This window comes from Heterodontus francisci, chromosome 19 (assembly GCF_036365525.1).
Source record: "Heterodontus francisci isolate sHetFra1 chromosome 19, sHetFra1.hap1, whole genome shotgun sequence".
NCBI lineage: Eukaryota > Metazoa > Chordata > Chondrichthyes > Heterodontiformes > Heterodontidae > Heterodontus > Heterodontus francisci.
The window spans coordinates 2884800-2906413 of record NC_090389.1 but is presented as its reverse complement, the minus strand read 5'-3'; the positions used below and the strand labels follow the sequence as shown (position 1 = coordinate 2906413).

The following is a 21614-nucleotide window of genomic DNA, read 5'->3' as shown; positions in this document are numbered from 1 at the left end:
ATTTATTACACATTATGTAATGTCAAGATCTCCTTTCGTAAAAGCAAAGCCTGATTTTTGCCAGTCATGGACGAGCCGAGGTGCCATGCACAACCCAGGCAGCACGGGGTGGGTGTCACAGGGAGTTGCCCTGGCACTGACCCTGGCACTGGGGCTGTGCCCGAGGGTGGTGACACAGCAGCGGAACAGTCACATCCTGTTATGAAGGTTTGGAGTCCAGTCTTCACCAATCACATTGCAGCTGTATGTGCAGGAAACTCAGCACTGACTGCCCAGCTGAGTGTCCCATTGTCAGACAGACCCTACAATCTACTGTGTGTCTGTCTGTGTCTATGTGCCTATCTGCTTGTGTGTGTGAGTGGGTGTCTGTGTCTGTCTGTATGTGTTTCTGTGTACGGGTCTGTGTGTGTCTCTGTCTGTTTGTGTGTGTGTGCCTGTCTGTGAGTGCGTCTATTCAAGTCTTTGTCTGTGTGTGTCTCTGTCACTGTGTCTGTGCATATCTCTGTGTCTATCTGTATGTGCCTGTGTCTATGTCTGCATGTGCATGTGTCTGTGTCAGTCTGTAGGTGTGTGTATATGTGTCTGCATGTGTGTGTCTGTCTGCATGTTTGTGTGTGTGTTTACTTGCCTGTCTGCATGTGTGTGTGTCCGTCTGTCTATACACGTGTGTGTGTGTCTTTGACTCTTAAATGTTGGTGAACTTTTCCCAAAGTTTGAGACGGACCTCCTCGTCCACTCGTTGTTTTTGATACATGCCTGCACAGTTAACTATGTCACACGTTTTTGGCTTGTTTTGAGAGGCATTCACACAGGCATTGGTTTCATATTTGAGTCTGGAGTGAGGGCAGGGAGCTGTACATGAAGCTAAAGCTGGCGCTGTCCTGTCACATAGGGGTATGTGGATAGGGGCTGGAATGAAATTTGGGTGAATGTTCCAGGAGAGAGGGGGCAGCTTCAGCCCCTGACTGGGTGGCTGAGAACTCAGGATGAGGCGGCCAGCGGCTGGGGGTTGGGGGCTGTTGCTTTGGGCGGATGTTTTGCAGAGGTGCCTGCATGGAGCTTGCTGACCTTGGGCTCTGAGAGCTGTGACTTTAAGGGGAGGTGCGGACTGGGTTGGAGCCGGAGTTGAGTTCACACTGAGCCCGGAGCTCAACACAAGAGCTTCCTCTGGAGGAGCAGGAGGGAAGTGTGCGATCGGCAAAGGTAGCCCAGCCCAGCCCTGGCACAGCAAGAGGAAGAGCGCAGGCTGCCCGCTCTGTGGCCGCAGTAAGTGCAGAGAGGACGGAGCTCGGGCTCCGGGCATGAACTGAAAGCTTGGACCGGGAAGGGCAGGAGCTTCGGTGCGGGATGGAGCCGGGTAAGTGCGGGCTGGGATTGGGAAAATCTCATTCACCCTGCGTCCGCTTCTGAACGGTCCGTATCCCCCTCCGCCGGGTGTCCCACCGCCCCTGGAAGATTGGTAATGGTAAAACACCGCACACTGCTCAATCCCCTGAAACCCCTCTTCAACCCAGCCCCTCCTCTAAAACCCCCTCCTCAACCCAGCCCCTCCTCTAAAACCCCCTCCTCAACCCAGCCCCTCCTCTAAAACCCCCTCCTCAACCCAGCCCCTCCTCTAAAACCCCCTCCTCAACCCAGCCCCTCCCCTAAAACCCCCTCCTCAACCCAGCCCCTCCCCTAAAACCCCCTCTTCAACCCAGCCCCTCCCCTAAAACCCCTCTTCAACCCAGCCCCTCCCCTAAAACCCCTCTTCAACCCAGCCCCTCCCCTAAAACCCCCTCCTCGACCCAGCCCCTCCCCTGAAACCCCCTCCTCAACCCAGCCCCTCCTCTAAAACCCCCTCCTCAACCCAGCCCCTCCCCTAAAACCCCCTCCTCAACCCAGCCCCTCCCCTAAAACCCCCTCCTCAACCCAGCCCCTCCCCTAAAACCCCCTCTTCAACCCAGCCCCTCCCCTAAAACCCCTCTTCAACCCAGCCCCTCCCCTAAAACCCCCCTTCAACCCAGCCCCTCCCCTAAAACCCCCTCCTCAACCCAGCCCCTCCCCTAAAACCCCCTCCTCGACCCAGCCCCTCCCCTAAAACCCCCTCCTCGACCCAGCCCCTCCCCTAAAACCCCCTCCTCGACCCAGCCCCTCCCCTAAAACCCCCTCCTCGACCCAGCCCCTCCCCTAAAACCCCCTCCTCGACCCAGCCCCTCCCCTAAAACCCCTGCCTCGACCCAGCCCCTCCCCAAAAACCCCCTCCTCAACCCAGCCCCTCCCCAAAAACCCCCTCCTCAACCCAGCCCCTCCCCAAAAACCCCCTCCTCAACCCAGCCCCTCCCCAAAAACCCCCTCCTCAACCCAGCCCCTCCCCAAAAACCCCCTCCCCAACCCAGCCCCTCCCCAAAAACCCCCTCCCCAACCCAGCCCCTCCCCAAAAACCCCCTCCCCAACCCAGCCCCTCCCCAAAAACCCCCTCCCCAACCCAGCCCCTCCCCAAAAACCCCCTCCCCAACCCAGCCCCTCCCCTAAAACCCCCTCCTCAACCCAGCCCCTCCCCTAAAACCCCCTCCCCAACCCAGCCCCTCCCCTAAAACCCCCTCCCCAACCCAGCCCCTCTCCTAAAACCCCCTCCTTAGCCCCCCATACAACTCCCTTCGCTAATCTTTTAGCAGCTCTCCCTATCACCTCCCGCTCCCTCCAGCCTTAAACCCACCCTCCCTAACCCCACTCCCATGTCTCTAATCCCACAAGCTCACCATTAGCCACTGGACCATTTCTGCACCCCCCGCCCCCCCACTGCCGTCAACTCCTGTGCCCACCCACTTGCGCGCCCCCCTCACTGCCACCCGCTCACATGGCCCCCCCCTCGCAGCATCCAAATTGTGTGCCCCCCACTCGCTGCCCCACGAACGGCCCCCCCTCACTGCCGCCCCCTCGCATGCCCCCCTGGCTACTACCCGCTGGCACAGCCCCCTCCTCACTGCCGTCTACTCACACAGCCCCCTCCTCACTGCCATCCACTCACACAGCCCCCCCCCCTCACTGCCGTCCACTCTCACAGCCCCCCCATCACTGCCGTCCACTCACACAGCCCCCCCCTCACTGCCGTCCACTCACACAGCCCCCCCCCACTGCCGTCCACTCACACAGCCCCCCCCTCACTGCCGTCCACTCACACAGACCCCCCTCACTGCTACCCACTCACACAGTCCCCCCTCACTGTCGTCCACTCACACAGTCCCCCCTCACTGTCGTCCACTCACACAGTCCCCCCTCACTGCTACCCACTCACACAGTCCCCCCTCACTGCTACCCACTCACACAGCCCCCCCTCACTGCTACCCACTCACACAGCCCCCCCTCACTGCTACCCACTCACACAGCCCCCCCTCACTGCCCTCCACTCACACAGCCCCCCCTCACTGCCCTCCACTCACACAGCCCCCCCTCACTGCCCTCCACTCACACAGCCCCCCCTCACTGCCGTCCACTCACACAGCCCCCCCCACTGTCGTCCTCTCACACAGCCCCCCCCCTCACTGTCGTCCACTCACACAGCCCCCCCCCCCCACTGTCGTCCACTCACACAGCCCCCCCCCCACTGTCGTCCACTCACACAGCCCCCCCCCCACTGTCGTCCACTCACACAGCCCCCCCCCCACTGTCGTCCACTCACACAGCCCCCCCCTCACTGTCGTCCACTCACACAGCCCCCCCCTCACTGTCGTCCACTCACACAGCCCCCCCCTCACTGTCGTCCACTCACACAGCCCCCCCCTCACTGTCGTCCACTCACACAGCCCCCCCCTCACTGTCGTCCACTCACACAGCCCCCCCCTCACTGTCGTCCACTCACACAGCCCCCCCTCACTGCCCTCCACTCACACAGCCCCCCCTCACTGCCGTCCACTCACACAGCCCCCCCCACTGTCGTCCTCTCACACAGCCCCCCCCCTCACTGTCGTCCACTCACACAGCCCCCCCCTCACTGTCGTCCACTCACACAGCCCCCCCCTCACTGTCGTCCACTCACACAGCCCCCCCTCACTGTCGTCCACTCACACAGCCCACCCCTCACTGTCGTCCACTCACACAGCCCCCCCCACTGTCGTCCACTCGCACAGCCCCCTCCTCACTGTCGTCCACTCACACAGTCCCCCCTCACTGCTACCCACTCACACAGCCCCCTCCTCACTGTCGTTCACTCACACAGTCCCCCCTCACTGCTACTCACTCACACAGCCCCCTCCTCACTGTCGTCCACTCACACAGTCCCCCCTCACTGCTACCCACTCACACAGCCTCCTCCTCACTGTCGTTCACTCACACAGCCCCCCCTCACTGCTACCCACTCACACAGCCCCCCCTCACTGTCGTCCACTCACACAGCCCCCCCTCACTGCTACCCACTCACACAGCCCCCCCCTTCCTGTCGTCCACTCACACAGCCCCCACTCACTGCTACCCACTCACACAGCCCCCTCCTCACTGTCGTCCACTCTCACAGCCCCCCCTCACTGCTACCCACTCTCACAGCCCCCCCTCACTGCTACCCACTCTCACAGCCCCCCCTCACTGCTACCCACTCACATAGCCCCCCCTCACTGCCATCCACTCACACAGTACCCACTCACACAGCCCCCTCCTCACTGCTACCCACTCACAGCCCCCTCCTCACTGCTACCCCCTCACACAGCCCCCCACCTCACTGCCGTCCACTCACACAGCCCCCCACCTCACTGCCGTCCACTCACACAGCCCCCCCCCCCCTCACTGCCGTCCACTCACACAGCCCCCCCCCTCACTGCCGTCCACTCACACAGCCCCCCCCTCACTGCCGTCCACTCACACAGCCCCCCCCTCACTGCCGTCCACTCACACAGCCCCCTCCTCACTGTCGTCCACTCACACAGCCCCCTCCTCACTGTCGTCCACTCACACAGCCCCCTCCTCACTGTCGTCCACTCACACAGCCCCCTCCTCACTGCCGTCCACTCACATAGCCCCCCCCCACTGCTACCCACTCACACAGCCCCCTCCTCACTGTCGTCCACTCACACAGCCCCCTCCTCACTGCCGTCCACTCACACAGTCCCCCTCCTCACTGCTATCCACTCACACAGCCCCCCCTCGCTACCGCCCGCTTGCACGGTCCCCTCCACATCTTCTTGAGCCCATGCATCCCTGTTTAGAATTTCTTCCAGTGATTAATGCATACTGCAAGTTATTGCACAGTGAAAGGGAAAAAAAGCTTACAACAAACTAAAAAGTGGACATAAATTATATAAATAATCTAGACAAAGATTTGGAAGAACAGATTGTGTTTCCGGACTGCACAATGTGGGAGTTTGTGGAGAGTGAGACCATCCTAAATCAACACATCTGCAGTAAATCATAGAGTTATACAGCACAGAAACAGGCCCTTCGGCCCATTGTGTCTGTGCCGGCCATCAAGCACCTATCTAATCTAATCCCATTTTCCAGCACTTGCCCCGTAGCCTTGTATACTATGGCGTTTCAAGTGCTCACCTAAATACTTCTTAAATGTTGTGAGGGTTCCTGCCTCTATCATCCCTTCAAGGCAGTGTGTTCCAGATTCCAACCAAGAATTTTTCCTCAAATCCCCTCTAAACTTCCTGCCCCTTACCTTAAATCTATGCCCCCTGGTTATTGACACCTCTGCTACGGGAAAAAGTCTCTTCCTATCTATCCTATCTTTGCCCCTCATAATTTTGTATACCTTAGTCAGGTCCCCCTCAGCATTCTCTGCTCTGAGGAAAACAACCCTAACATCTCCAGTCTCTCTTCATAGCTGAAACTCTCCAGCCCAGGCAACATCCTGGTGAATCTCCTCTGCACCCTCTCCAGTGCAATCACATCCTTCCTATAGTGTGGTGACCAGAACTGCACACAGTACTCAACGTTATGTACAACTGTAACATGACATCCCAACTCTTGTACTCTATGCCTCGGCCAATGAAGGCAAGCATGCCATATGTCTTCTTCACCACCCTGTCTACCTGTGTTGCCACTTTCAGGGAACTATGTACTTGCACCCCAAGGTCTCTCTGCTCAACAACACTCCCCAGGGCCCTGCCATTCACTGTATATGTCCTGCCCTGGTTTAACTTCCCAAAATGCATCACTTCGCACTTGTCTGCCTTAAATTCCATTTGCCAATCCCTTGCCCACTTTCCCAGTTGATCAATATCCTGTTGTAACTGTAGACAACCTTCTTCACTGTCCACTATACCATCAATTTTGGTGGAATGTGCAAACTTACTAATCATGCCCTCTACATTCTCATCCAAGTCATTAATATATATGACAAACAACAAAGGGCCCAGCACCGATCCCTGCGGCACACCACTGGTCACCGGCCTCCAATCTGAAAAACAACCCTCCACTACCACTCTCTGCCTCCTATCACCAAGCCAATTTTGTATCCAATTGGCTAGCTCACCCTGGATCCCATGTGTTCGAATCGAGAGTCCCCCTGACCCTCTGTACTTCCTAGGGTCCTACCATCCATTGTATATTCCCTTGCCTTGTTAGTCCTCCCAAAATGCATTACCTCACACATTTCAGGATTCAATTCCATTTGCCACTGCTCTGTCCATCTTACCAGCCCATCTATATCGTCCTGTAATCTAAGGCTTTCCTCCTCACTATTTACGACACCACCAATTTTCATGTCATCTGCGAACTTACTGTTCATACCTCCTATATTCACATCTAAATCATTAATATACATTACAAACAGCAAGGGTCCCAGCACAGATCCCTGTGGTACACCACTGGTCACAGGCTTCCAATCGCAAAAACAACCCTCGACCATCACCCTCTGCCTACTGCCACTAAGTCAATTTTGGATCCAATTTGCCAAATTGCCCTGGATCCCATGGGCTCTTACCTTCTTGACCGAACTGCCGTGCGGGACATTATCAAAAGCCTTACTGAAGTTCATGGAGGCTACATCAACTGCTTTACCCTCATCTACACATCTAGTCACCATCTCGAAAAATTCAATCAAGTTAGTTAGACACAATCTCCCCCTGACAAAGCCATGATGGCTATCCTTGATTAATCCCTGCCCCTCCAAATGGAGATTAATCCTGTCCCTCAGAATTTTTTCCAATGGTTTCCCTACCACTGACATTAGACTCACTGGCCTGTAATTATCTGGTTTATCCCTACTATCCTTCTTGAATAGTGGTATCACATTCGCTGTCCTCCAGTCCTCTGGTACCTCTCCTGTGGCCAGAGAGGATTTGAAAATTTGTGTCAGAGCCCCTGCTATCTCCTTCCTTGCCTCACATAACAGCCTGGGATACATCTCATCTGGGCCTGGGGATTTATCCACTTTGAAGCCAGCTAAAACAGCTAATACTTCCTCCCTTTCAATGCTAATTTGTTCAAGTCTATCACAATCCCCCTCCCTGATCTCTACACCTCGATTGTTTTACCCCAGAGTGAACACAGATGAAAAGTCATCATTTAAAATCTCCCCTGTGTCCTCTGGCTCCACACACACACTGCCACTCTGGCAGATGGATGTCTCCATCTCAAATCTCTCCAGCTCAGTCACTGAGCCAGAGTGCGAGGGGAGCAGGATCTGGACAGTTTGCTCCAGGTTTCGGTCACACCTCTGTTACGACCAAGGTGGGAGTAATGCACTGTTAATTCAGTCCCACTACTCCACAGGTCACAGCGCACAAAATTAACTATTTATTAATAAAGCAAGTTTTAAATGATAATGAGATGCATCTATATGTATGAAAAGATTTTGTAACTCCTTAATCTTCCTGACCCTCATGCACACACATACGTTCAAAAATCAATGGTTAACCGGGGAAAACGGATATATTGGTTTTGATTTTACAACAGTTTCTTAGGAATAAAAGAAATAACTGGGTTGTAACGTCTGGTAGGATATTTCCAGATTAGCGAGGTGTCCCAGAGCCGAATAGTCAGATGCCATTCGAGGTCTCTCCAGGCATGTTTGATAAACAGTCTATGATGAGTAGGAATTCAAGGCGATTCATGTGTAGCAGGCATCACATAGATCTTTCAATAACAGGTTTTAGCAACAGGTCTACTTAGATTTTAAAGCAGCAGTCTTACAGTAGAAACTTTCTTGAGATTTCAGGAACTTCCAAAAATACAAAAGGCCACAGGACTTACACTTGAGGCAGAGATGTTCCAGAGACTGGAGACAATAGGAATTTTGCTACCTTCAACAATGCCAGTTTCCTCTCAGCAAATGAACCTTTCTCCACAAAGAGCAGCAACTCCTCTTTCTCTGGATCTTTTCCTTTCTCTTTGGGCATAAACAGCAACAAGGGTTTTAGCTCCCATACATTAGATTTGCAACTCCTTCAAAATTCTTTTAACTTCATGAAGAAATTAGAATTTCACTTGATACAAGAATTATTTTTCAAGAGAAAGAGTTTTCTGCGCTGTATTCCTGGCTATTCTGTTTCGCACTGCAGAACTGAAACTAAAGTCTTTCCACAGAAGTCACAAGACTGTCGTAAAATCTTCCTGTTGCTTGGATATGCGTTTACAGTCGGCAATTCAGATACCAGGTCAACATTCAGTCACTGTTCACAGAAAGTCCTTTTTCCAGTCTTAAAGGTACACAGACCTCTTAGTTTAAAAAAACTCTTATGACACCTCATAGAGAGGTTCAGAACAGGGTTGGTATGACCGAGTGTGTGAAGAGTAAGGGGAACGCAGGTGAGATAGAGAATGAGGATCGCATAAACTGATCCTATCCAACAGGTAAGAATAAAGACTGTCGGAAGGACAGCCAGAATGTGGACCATGGCACCTTGGAGCAGGGAGCTGTCCAAAGGAGGAAGGGGAAATGTTATGTGGTAGTTGTAGGGGTTTCAATAATTAGATGGACAATTAGCATCCTTTGTAAGCAGGAGCGAGGGTCCCACGTGGTATGTTACCTACCTGGTGCCAGAGTGAGGTGCCTCTCAAACTGGCTTGAAAAGATATTGGAGAGGGAGTGGGAGGATCCCATCGCTGTGACCTATGTTGGGATCAACAACATAGGGAAGAGTAGGCGAGAGAGCCAGGAACTAGGAGCGAAATTAAAAAACAGGATCTCAAGTGTCATAAACTCTGGATTATTACCCAAGCCATTTGTAAATTGGCAAAGGGATAAGCAGATTAGGGAGGTGAACATGTGGCTAAAGGAGAGGTGTGGGAGAGAAGAGTTCAATTTCATGGAACTGTACCATTGGGATGGGCTCCATCTGAATCGGGCTGGAACCAGGATCCCAGGGGAAAGGATAAATAGAGAAGAAACAGGACTTTAACCTAATAAGTGGGGGTTGGGGGAGGAGGGGTCAGGTGGAAGAGGTAGTACTAATAATAGTTTGAAAACAGACAAAAGGGAAGAGAGTAGAGAAGCAGTCTGAAATTGTACTTCAGACGCTACAGGTAAAGAGAAAACTAAAAGATGTAAAGTGATTAAATCAGGAGAGAGAAATAAGAAACATGTGAGTAAAACATTAGAGCTGAAGGTCAGGTTAGGATGTGTGGCCCAAATAAATGCTCTTTATACAAACATACTGAGTATTAGGAACAAATTTAATGAATTGCAGTCAAAAATTCAACTTGGATTGTATGGCATGGTAGCCATTACTGAGACATGGCAGCAAGACGGTCAGGTCTGGGAAATAAGTATACCAGGTTATAAGGTCTGCAGGAAAGAGGGAAATGATAGCGTGGATGGAGTCGCCTTAGTGATTAAGGATGAATTCACTTCAATGATATAATGAGAGGTAAACAGGCAGTGCAGATTTTATAGGTAAAATTAGGAAATAGGAGAGGATTTAAGACTGTAAGGGGAGTTGTGTATCGATCCCCTGGTGTAGCAAAGTCTGGGTGGTTTTTAAGGGGAATTTTAACTTTTTCATATAAATTGGGATAAGTAGATTAGCACATGCCAGGCAATTAGTGAATTTCTTGAGTGTGCCCAGGATAGTTTTCTGCAATAGTATGTCCTAGAACCAACAAGGGGGCAAGTCATATTGGACACTCAGTGTGGGTTCCGTCAGGGTCACTCAGCTCTTGACCTCATTACAGCCTTGGGCCAAACATGGACGAAAGAGCTGAACTCCAGAGGTGAGGTGAGAGTGACTGCCCTTGACATCAAGGCAGCATTTGACCGAGTATGGCATCAAGGAGCCCCAGCAAAACTGGAGTCAATGGGAATCAAAGGAAATCTCTCTGTTGGTTGGAGTCATACCTAGCGCAAAGGAAGATGGTTGTGGTTTTTGGAGGTCAATCATCTCAGTCCCAGGATACCACTGAGGAGTTCCTCATGGTAGTGTCCTAGGCCCGACCATCTTCAGCTGCTTCATCAATGACCTTCCCTCTATCATAACATCAGAAGTGGGGATGTTTGCTGATGATTGCACAATGTTCAGCACCATTCGCGACTCCTCAGATACTGAAGCAGCCCATGTCCAGATGCAGCAAGACCTGGACAACATTCAGGGTTGGGTTGATAAGTGGCAAGTAACATTCGTGCTACACAAGTTCCAGGCAGTGACCATCTCCAACAGTAGAGAATCCAGCCATCTCCCCTTGATGTTCAATGGCATTACCATTGCTGAGTCCCCAACTATCAACATCCTGGCAGTTGTCATCGACCAGAAACTGAACTGGACCAGCCACGTAAATACTGTGGCTACAAGAGCAGGTCAGAGGCTGGGAATTCTGAGGCGAGTAACTCACCTCATTTCTCCCCAAAGCCTGTCACCATCTACAAGGCACAAGTCAGGAGTGTGATGGAATACTCTCCACTTGCCTGGATGGGTGCAGCTCCAACAACACTCAAGAAGCTCGACACCATCCAGGACAAAGCAGCCCACTTGATTGGCACCCCATCCATCACCTTAAACATTCACTCCCTTCACCACTGATGCACAGTGGCAACAGTGTGTACCATCTGCAAGATGCACTGCAGCAACGCACCAAGGTTTCTTCGACAGCACCTTCCAAACCCACGACCTCTACCACTTAGAAGGACAAGGGCAACAGATGCATGGGAACACCACCACCTGAAAGTTCCTCTGTAAGCCACACACCATCTCTATTTGGAACTATATCACTGTTCCTTCACTGTCACTGGGTCAAAATCCTTGGACATCCCTTCCTAACAGAACATTTGGTGTACCTACACCCCAAGGACTGCAGCAGTTCAAGAAGGCAGCTCGCACACCACCTTCCGAGGGCAATTAGGGATGGGCACTAAATGCTGGCCAAGCGAGTGATGCCCATAACCCATGAATTAATAAAAAAAATAGTAATGAGTAATGAGCCAGATTAACAGTCTAACAGTGCATGAATGTTTATTTAATAACTATCATAATATGATTGAGTTCAACAGTAAAAAGGAAGAACATGGAAGAGCTACTGAGATTCTAGATTTAGATATGGCTGACTTCAATGTCATGAGACAGAGACTATCCACAGTAAACTGGGAAAATTTGTTAATGGATGAAACCATAGAAGATCAGTGGTGTTCTATTCCAGAAAGCCGGGTGGTAAAGGATAGAACTGGAGCCAATCTTTACGCACTTTGTTTTGCATTACAAACATTTTCTTAACCTAGCCACCACAGTTTCATTCTGTTCCTCTTTATAGGACAAGCGAATCCACAGTTCATGCCTACGACCTGCATACAGTTAAATACAATTAACAGATTCCATTCTCTTTCTTTAAATAAAAATTAGAGTTAATATGTACACCAAAATTTTAAAACAAATTAAATTAAAAGCCTCCATATTCTGTATAAAGCATTGCATTGCAAGATGCCCCTCCCATGGAACCCCTAAAAATCTCTTTGTACATGCATTTCATTTTGTAAAACAATCTGACAGTTGATGATTTGCATACATCCATTTAATTTTAGAGATTTCCTTTCTCTCCAGCATTTGTTTCAGGCCACCAAAATTAATTTGCAACCTTTTCTAACTCACGCTTTTCACAGTGTACATTATCTCAGAATGAATGATTATCTACATAGTATTCAATGAGTTTACTGTCTTCAGTATGCCCCTTGTACAGAATCCCACTTAAAATTTTTGACAAATAGAATCCCATATCCACTGCCTCCACAAGAACCAGTGTTTCAGCAGCCAAAGTACTTTTAACAGCCCTTTTTATGTTCGTAACTCCCCAAGCTAAAAGACATTTCCCATTCTCACCCATCGGAAATATTATGAAACTAGAATACCCATCAGCAAGAATAGCATGTGTAACATCGTTAAAATTGACTAGCTTCATGTTCTTTGGGTCACCTAAGGCTACGAACTTAAGTACGCATTTATCCAGGTTTAGTTTTTTTTAAATATTAAATTTACTCTTCAAACATTCTCTACTTTAGAGAGTTTCATCATAGCACTTAACTCCAATACATCAAAACTAGTATCTGGTCTAGTCTGTGTGCACAATCTGTTCAACTGACCAATTGCTCTGACTCTGACTCTTCCTTCGATATAACATCATCTTTCTTTGATGACCTAGTATGATTAATCAGGATGGAAGTAGCACTTTCTAAATAGGAGTGTTGATTTAAAGTCATTCCAGACCTACTTTGCTTAATATCTAAACTGATATATTTAAAAGTTCCACAGGCCCGACTTCCAATTTTAAATTCTACTGTTATCTTAATAATAACACATTTCTCAAATTCCACAGTACCACCCCATAATAAATGATCAACATGTATCATGAAGATGCCTGAAAGTTTCAATTTATGATACCGATAAAACATTGCAGGATCTGCTATAAGTTGAACGCAACCTATTTTCAGCAAAACAGATCTCACCGAATAATCACACACCCTGGAAGCATCATTCAGGCCATAGATGTATTTCTTTAATTTCCATAGTTTTCCTTCTGCATCTGCTGCCTCTTTGGGCGGTTTCAGAAACTCTTCTCTCTAAAAAGTATCATCCTGCAGAAATGTAGCTTTAATGTTAATTTATCTAAACTCCCATGAATATGTAGCCAAAAAGCGCTAAAAAAGATTTTTAAGATTACTTTTCCAGCTGTGGGAGAGTCCACTCTAACATCTGTATCACCCAGTTGCTCTTCAAAGCCCCTAGCATCTAGCCTCACTTTAGCCTTATAAGTCCCATCTAAAAGGACTTTTTCAGTACAAACCCACCTATGTCACAAAGCTGGTTGCCCCTTATCTGGTAGCTCAGAATAAATTCCAAACTCTCGCCAACTATCTAACTCCCTTTTTTTGTATCTCTTATTAGTTTTCGTCAAGTTTATTGGCAGTCACCAAAACATCACGATCATGAAGACTTCTGCTCCTTGTTCTGTTCCAAGACTGTTCTGTGGCCTTTATTTCATTGTCTAATCTAATCAGTCTACAGCCTGCACTTGTACTTTTATGTCTGTCGGGTCTTCAACTGTGAGATCTTCCTGTTGCACTTTAGGAGGCTCTTTCTCCAGTCCATGATCATTTTCAGACGTAAGAGTCACTTCTGGACTCTCTCTATCAGTACTTGCACTGTACTTTCTTTCTCCTCAATATTGAGGAGTATATAACATTCAAGAAGACTAGGAAGCTGGGTAAAGGTGGAGGGGTAGCACTGTTAATCAAGGATGGAATAGGTGCAATAGTTAGAGATGACCTTGGTTCAGGAGTTCAGGATGTAGAATCGGTTTGGGTGGAGATGAGGAATAGTAGGGGAAAGAAGTCACTAGTGGGAGTAGTCTACAGTCCCCCGAACAGTAATCAAAATGTAGGACGAAGTATGCAAGAAAAAATATTGGGTGCTTGTGGTAAAGGGATGGCAATAATCATGGGTGATTTTAATCTACATATAAACAGCAGGTTATATTAGACTTGCTATTGTGTAATCTGACAGGATTAATTAATGACCTCAGAGTAAAGGCACTTCCAGGTAGCAGCGAACACAATATAATTGAATTTTACATCCAGTTTGAAAGAGAGAAGAGTGGATCTAAGACTAGTATTTTAAACTTAAATAAGGGCAACTATGTGGGCAAAAAAGCTGAGATAGCTGTAGTGAACTTGGTTACTAGGCTAGGAGATGGATTAATAGAGAAGCAGTGGCAGACATTTAAGGGGATATTTCAGAATACTCAGAATAAGCATATTCCTACTGGAAAGAAAAATTCTAAGGGGAGGACTCGGCATCTGTGGTTAACTAAAGAAGTTAAGGAAAGCATCAAACTTAAGGAAAAAGCATATAATTGTACAAAGATGAGTGGCAGGTCAGATGATTGGTCAGAATATAAAGAACGACAGAGAATGATTAAAAGGTTAATCAGGAGAAAAAAATTAGAGTGTGAGAGGAAGCTAGCTAGAAATGTAAAAATGGATAGCAAGAGTTTCTACAGGTATTTAAAAAGGGAAAGAGTAAGTAAACAGGGTGTTGGTCCTCTAGAGAGTTAATAGCAGATAATAAGGAAATGGTGGATGAAATGAACAAATATTTTGCTTCTGTCTTCACTATAGAGGATACAAAAAGAATTACAGAAATAGCTGTCAATCAGGAGGTGGAAGGAAGTGAGAAACTTGGTGAAATTACAATCACCAGGGAAGCGGACTGAGCAAACTGATGGAGCTGCAGGCTGACAAGTCTCCAGGTCCTGATGGGCTTCATTCTAGGGTCTTAAAAGAGGTGGCTAATGAGGTCGTAGATGCATTGGTGTTAATTTTTCAAAATTCTAGATTCTGGAAAGGTTCCATCAGACTGGAAAGTGACAAATATAACTCCTCTATTCAAGAAGGGGGCAGGCAGAAAACAGGTAACTATAGGCCAGTTAGCTTGACGAATGTCATGGGGAAAGTGTTAGAATTGATCATTAAGGAGGCTATAGCTGGGCACTTAGAAAAACTCAAGGTAATTGGGAATAGACAGCATGGTTTTGGTGAAAGGGAAATCATGTTTAACCAGTTTATTGAAGGAGTAACATGCACTGCAGATAAAGGGGAGCCCGTTGACGTACTGTACTTGGATTTCCAGAAGGCATTTGACAAGGTGCCACATAAAAGATTATTGCGCAAAGTAGGGGCTCATGGTGTAGTGGGTAACATATTAGCATGGATAGAAGATTGGCTGGCTGGCAGAAAACAGAGAGTATGCATAAATGGGCCCTTTTCTGATTGGCAGGATGTGATGAGTGGAGTCCCACAGGGGTCTGTGCTGGGGCCTCAACTTTTTATAATTTATATCAATATGAGGGGAGCGATGGCATGGTAGCTAAATTTGCAGATGACACAAAGATAGGTAAGAAAGTGTATGTGAAGAGGACATGAAGTTGCAGACTGATATAGATAGGTTAAGTGAATGGGTAAAAATCTGGCAGATGGAGTATAATGTGGGAAAATGTGAAGTTGTGCGCTTTGGCAGGAAGAATAAAAAAGCAGAGTATTACTTAAACAGAGAACAACTGCAGAATTCTGAGGTGCAGAGGGATCTAGGTGTTCTAGTGCAGGAGTCACAACAAGTTAGTATGTAGGTACAGCAAGTAATAAAGAAGGGTAATGGAATGCTATCCTTTGTTACGAGAGGAATTGAAAATAAAAGTAAGGATGTTATGCTTCAGTTATACAGGGCATTGGTGAGACTGCATCTCGAATACTGTGTGCTGTTTTGGTCTCCTTATTTGAGGAAGGATGTAAATGCGTTGGAGGCGGTTCAGAGGAGGTTTAATAGATTTATACCTGGAATGAGTGGGTTGTCTTATGAGGAAAGGTTGGACAGACTGGGCTTGTTTTCACTAGAGTTTAGAAGAGTGGGAGGAGACTTGATTGAAGTTTATAAGATCCTGAACGGTCTTGACAAGGTGGATGTGGAGAGGATGTTTCCCCTTATGGGTGAGTCCAGAAATAGGGGGGACTGTTTTAATATTAGGGGTTGCCCTTTTAGGACAGAGCTGAGAAATTTTTTCTCTGAGGGTTGTGTGACTTTGGAACTCTCTGCCTTAGAAGGTGGTGCAGGCGGGGTCACTGAATATTTTTAAGGTGGAGGTAGATAGATTGTTGTTAGGTAAGGGAATTAAAGGTTATCGGGGGTAGCTGGGAGTGTGCATTTAGAGTCAGAAACAGATGTGCCATGATCTTATTGAACGGTGGAGCAGGCTTGAGGGGCCGAATGGCCTACTTCTGCTCCTAATTCGTATGGTCATATGTTTTGTTACCATGTTCTATTCCAGAAAGCCAGGTGGTGAAGGATAGAAATAGAACCAATCTTTGTATGCTTTTATAAACTTTTATTTAGAGAGGTACACATTACAAACATGCACCTCCTAACCTAGCTTCAACCTGTTCCTATTTATAGGAGCACATGTGAATCCCCAGTTTATGCCCACCACCTGCATACAATTAAACGCAATTAATATACAATTAACAAGTGGGAGGTGTTCAAAAAGAATCTAGCATGATTCAGAACCACTTTATATCCCTGTGGGGCAAGAGCACTACTTGCCAAAAATGACAGCCATGAGCAACTACAGTTGCTACAATTGTACAGGGTTTTGGTGAGACCATATCTGGAATACTGTGTACAGTTTTGATTTCCACATTTAGCAAAGAATGTACTTGCATTGGAGGCAGTACAATGAAGGTTCACTAAATTGGTCCCTGGAATGAGGGGGTTGACCTATGATGAGAGGCTGAGTAAATTGGGCCTATATTCTCTGGGGTTTAGAAGAATGAGAGGTGATCTCATTGAAACATGGAAGATTCTGAAGGGGCTTGACAGGGTAGACTCTGAGATGTTGTTTCCGCTGGTCGAGGAACCTAAAACACGGGGACACAGTCTCAGGGCCGATCATTTAGGACTGAGATGAGGAGAAATTACTTCACTCAAAGGGTTGTGAATCTTTGGAATTCTTTACCCCTGAGGGTTGTGGATGCTCCAGCATTGAATATATTTGAGGCTGGTCTCTCAGGGAATCAAGGGATATGGCGAATGGGCTGGAAAGTGGAGTTGAAGCCTAAGATCGTATTGAATGATGGAGCAGGCTCGATGGACCATATGGTCTACTCCTGCTCCTACTTCTTGTGTTAAAGAAGGAAGAGACAACATAAAGTTGCAACCACAACTTGTATTTATATAGTGCCTTTACCAGAATAAAACACCCCAAGACGCTTCATAGTGGCATCATAAAACAAAATATGATACCGAACCACATCAGGAGCTATTACGGCAGATGACCAAAAGCTTGGTCAAAGAGGTTGGTTATGGAGTGTCTTAAAGGAGGAAATTGAGGCGTAGAGATGTATAGAGGGGATTCCAGAGCTTAGGGCCGAGGCAACTGAAGACACGGCCACCAAAGAACTTAAAGAAAAAAAAGAAATAGCACAGATCCTGTTGAATAGGAAGGAGACAAAGAACAGAAAAGGGTGACAAAATAGTAAGAGCTACAAAAGGGGAGTATACAAAGAAAGGATATCAAAATCAGCACAAAACATATTTACAATTACATTAGAAAAATGAGGTTGCCCAGGAACAATATTGCTCCTCAATAATTGATAACGGTGATATTATCAGTGAAAATAAGGAAATTGCAGATATGTTCCATAAATAGGCACAGTGGGCAGTGCTTAGCACCGCAGCCTCACAGCTCCAGTGACCTGGGTTCAATACTGGGTACTGCCTGTGTGGAGTTTGCAAGTTCTCCCTGTGTCTGCGTGGGTTTTCTCCGGGTGCTCCGGTTTCCTCCCACAGCCGAAAGACTTGCAGGTTGGTAGGTAAATTGGCCGTTATAAATTGCCCCTAGTATAGGTAGGTGGTAGGGAAATATAGGGACAGGTGGGGATGTGGTAGCAATATGGGATTAGTGTAGGGTTAGTATAAATGGGTGGTTGATGGTTGGCACAGACTCGGTGGGCCGAAGGGCCTGCTTCAGTGCTGTATCTCTTAAAAAAAAAAATACTGATGCAAAACAGTTATTGTAGAGGAAGTGGTCAGCATACTGGATATCTCAAGGAGGCTAATATTAAATCAGCGACAGAGACTCACCAAAATTAACATTAGTAAAATAACAGTAATGAAGAAAATAATGGCAGTAAAGAGTGACAAACTCTCAGGACCAGATGGTTTTCATCCAGGATTTTAAAGGAAGTAGCTGAGGACATTACACATGCTCTAACTGTAATCTTCCAACATTTTCTCAATTTGGGAACTGTTCCTTTAAAATGGATACTTTCACATGTCACTCTTCTATTTAAGAAAGTTAGCAGAGAGAAACTGGTGAATTATAGGCCAGTTAGTCTAACATCCCTTGTTAGGAAATTACTAGAGTCTATAATTAAAGACAGAGTGACAGAACGCCTTGAAAACTTTCAGTTGATCAGAGTGAACCAGTGTGGATTTGTAAAAGGTAGGTCATGCTTGACGAACCTGATTGAGTTTTTTGAAGAGGTGACTAAAGCAGTGAACAAGGGGATGTCGATGGATGTTATTTATACGGACTCCCAGAAGGCATTTGATAAAGGTCCTCCTAAGAAACTGTTAACTAAAGTTGAATTTGGAAGCAAATTGTTGACCAGGTTAGAAAATTGGCTGAGTGGCAGGAGACAAAGAGTAAGGATAATGGGCAGGTACTTGATTTGGCAGGATGTAACTAGTGATGTCCATCAAGGAGCTGCATTGGGGCCTCAACTATTCCCCGTATTTATCAAGGATTAAATAGACGAAATAGAAAGGCACAATGGCACAAAGATAGGTGACATTGTAAGCAGTGAAGATGGAAGTGTAAAATTACAAAGAGATATTGATAGATTAAGTGAATGGGCAAAACCATGGCAAATGGAGTTCAATGTAGATAACTGTGAGGTCATCCATTTTGGACCTAAAAAGGATAGAAAGGGTACTTTCTAAATGGTGAAAAACTAGAAACAGTGGAGGTCCAAAGAGACTTGGGGTCCAGGTACATCGATCATTAAAATGTCATGAACAGGTACTGAAAAGAATCAAAAAGGCTAACGGAATGCTGGCCTTTATATCTAGAGGACTAGAATACAAGGGATTAGAAGTCATGCTTTAGCTATACAAAGCCCTGGATGGACCACACCTGGACTTACTATGAGCAGTTCTGGACACCACAGCTTAAGAAGGATATATTGCCTTGGAGGAAGTACAGTGTAGATTTACCAGAATGATGCCTGGACTCGAAGGGTTTAATTATGAGGAGAGAATACACAAACTAGGGTTCCCTGAACCATTCCCTGAAGTTTAGAGGATTAATGAGTAATTTGATCAAAGTTTTCAAGATATTAAAAGGAACAGATAGGTTAGGTAGAGAGAAACTGTTTGGAGAGTCTAAAACTAAGGAACATATCAAAAATTGGAGCTAGACCTTTCAGCAGCGAAATTAGGAAACGTTTCTACACACAAAGGGTGGTAGACGTTTGGAACTCTGTTCTGCAAACAACAATTCTTACTCAGTCGGTTGATAGTTTTAAAGCTGAGCTTGATAGATTTTATTACCCAAAGTTATTAAGGGAGATGGGGCGGAGGTGGGTATATGGAGTTAGGTCGCAGATCAGCCATAATCTCCTTAAATGGCGTAACAGGATCGAGGGGCTAAATAGCCTCCTCTTGTTCCTATGCTCCCTCCCACCCTTCAGTCCAGAGTGTTCACTTTAGTCCATTCGGCCTTCTACATCTCTGGTCCCATGTAGGTCATTGCTCGCCACCCCCAGGGTTCTCAGCCACACTGTCAGTCCTGATTAGTCTCGTGCTGACTCTCCCTGCTTAGCCCTGTGCTAACAAGCAATGAGGCAAGTGCATGGCATTGGTTTATGAATGTACATAGCACCAGTTAGATATGAAGAAATGCAGGTGGGTGGTGTTGAGTTTCCAGCTCTGTTACGTAAGTTGAGATGAGAAATGCAGTCCTGATTAGTCGGTGCAGGGTGGACTGGGGAGTTTGCGATCTGTGCTAAGTTTAATTGATGGTGTAACTATGGAGCTTGCTTCCCATGGACACCTGATCCTGATGATGCAGTGGGTCACTTGATTGTGTTTGTTTCCGGTGTTTGGCAACGGCCTTGTGTGGGAGTACAGGAAAACGGTGTGATCCTGAAATGCACAATAGGAAACTACTCCCAGCACTGTGCTGGCAGCAGGAGTATGTTGTGCACTGTTTTGGTCACTGAATATCCAGCAGCTGAAGCTCTGCAGTGTGATTTCAATTATTCTTGCTTTACTGATGGGCAGTCTGTCTAGCTCAATGAAATAAAAAGGGATCGGGGCAGAAAAGTTAGCAAACAGGTCCAGGTTTCATGTTTGCTTTCAATATTCTCTTGGGTCCAGTGGTGCTTGTCACTCCCATAAGTTGGCTGAGAGTCTTGCCATCCAGTCTGTGCCCATACAGTTCAATGTCTATCTATAGTAAGGTGTTAGCAGTAGCTCAATGGGTAATGCTCTTGCTTCTGTACTAGGAAGGTTGTGAGTTCAAATCCCACTCTAGAGAGTTGAGTGTAAAACCTCAGTTGATACTCCAGTGCAGTAATGAGGGAGTGCTGCACTGTTGGCAGTGCTGTCTTTCAGATAAGACATTAAACCTGAGTCTGCATCTGCTGCCTTGGGTGAATGTAAATTGTCCCAAGGTACTATGTTCAGGAAGGAAGAGGGAGTTCTTGCTGGTCTTCTTTCCAATGGTCACCCCTCAATCAATATCAGATGAGCTGGTCATTATCTCATTGCTGTTTTTGGGCTTTTGCTGTGTGCAAATTGGTTGTCATGGTTTCTACATTACAACAGTGACTGTACTTTCAAACTACTTCATTGGCTGGTAAGTGCATGGGGAGGTCCTGATGTTGTGAAAGGCACTCTTTAACATGATGGAGCAAGCCAGGGATATAACTTCAGACCTGCTTTGTGGTCACCTTGTCCCTTTTGGCTGCTGAATTCCCTGTCTTTGGTGTAACCTTTCTATTGGTTGCAAAGCTTGGCCTGTGTTTTTGAGTGCAGCTCGGGTTGTCAGATTCTGTCTCAAAATGCTTTGTACAAAACCTGATAACCTATGTGTCCTCATTCTGTGACCTGTGGCTTTCCATAAACTGGTTCAATGCAAATTTCAAAGCCTAAGTCTGTATGAGTTCACTTTGTTTTAATTGTGGTTCAATCCCAAAATCTGTTCAGTGAAGATAAATCCTGAAATGCATTAAAGACGGATAGACGACACAATAAGTATACCACTGTCATGTCACTCTGGCTGAACTTCGCACCAAACATATCTGTTCGGGTCTAATTGCTTCCCTGTCCGGCTCACCCCTGCCACTGCTGACCCTGTGGACTCTGCCAGTGGATCAGTTCCCACTGCTCCTCTATGCATCTCCTTTCAGAATGTCCATTCACATGTGAATGAGGACTTGCCATCCATGAACTTATTGTGAATGATTGCGTCGACATCATTGTCTTAATGGAAACCTGGTTGAGGGGTGATGGCACCTTTTCCCCTTTAATGAAGCCTCCCCGCTTGGCTGCATCTTCCACCACTTGTCCCGCCAAGACCATTGCAGAGGTGGTGTGGCTCTTATCACCAGATCACACCTTAGCCGGACCCCCTACTCCTCTGGCACTTTCTCCTCCTTTTGAGCA

The 21614-nt window shown here is 47.1% G+C and overlaps 1 protein-coding gene across 3 annotated transcripts in view; it reads left to right on the top strand.

Annotated features, from left to right (window-relative positions):
- The first annotated feature begins 1149 nt into the window (after positions 1 to 1149).
- The window catches only part of LOC137379933 (FYVE, RhoGEF and PH domain-containing protein 5-like), a 512321-nt gene continuing 491856 nt past the window's right edge, over positions 1150 to 21614 (top strand). For all 3 annotated transcript variants that reach the window (XM_068051316.1, XM_068051314.1, XM_068051315.1), the window contains exon 1: positions 1150 to 1357. In XM_068051316.1, the coding sequence (XP_067907417.1) occupies positions 1348 to 1357 (10 nt within the window). In that variant the 5' untranslated portion in view covers positions 1150 to 1347. The remainder of the gene's footprint in view (positions 1358 to 21614) is intronic.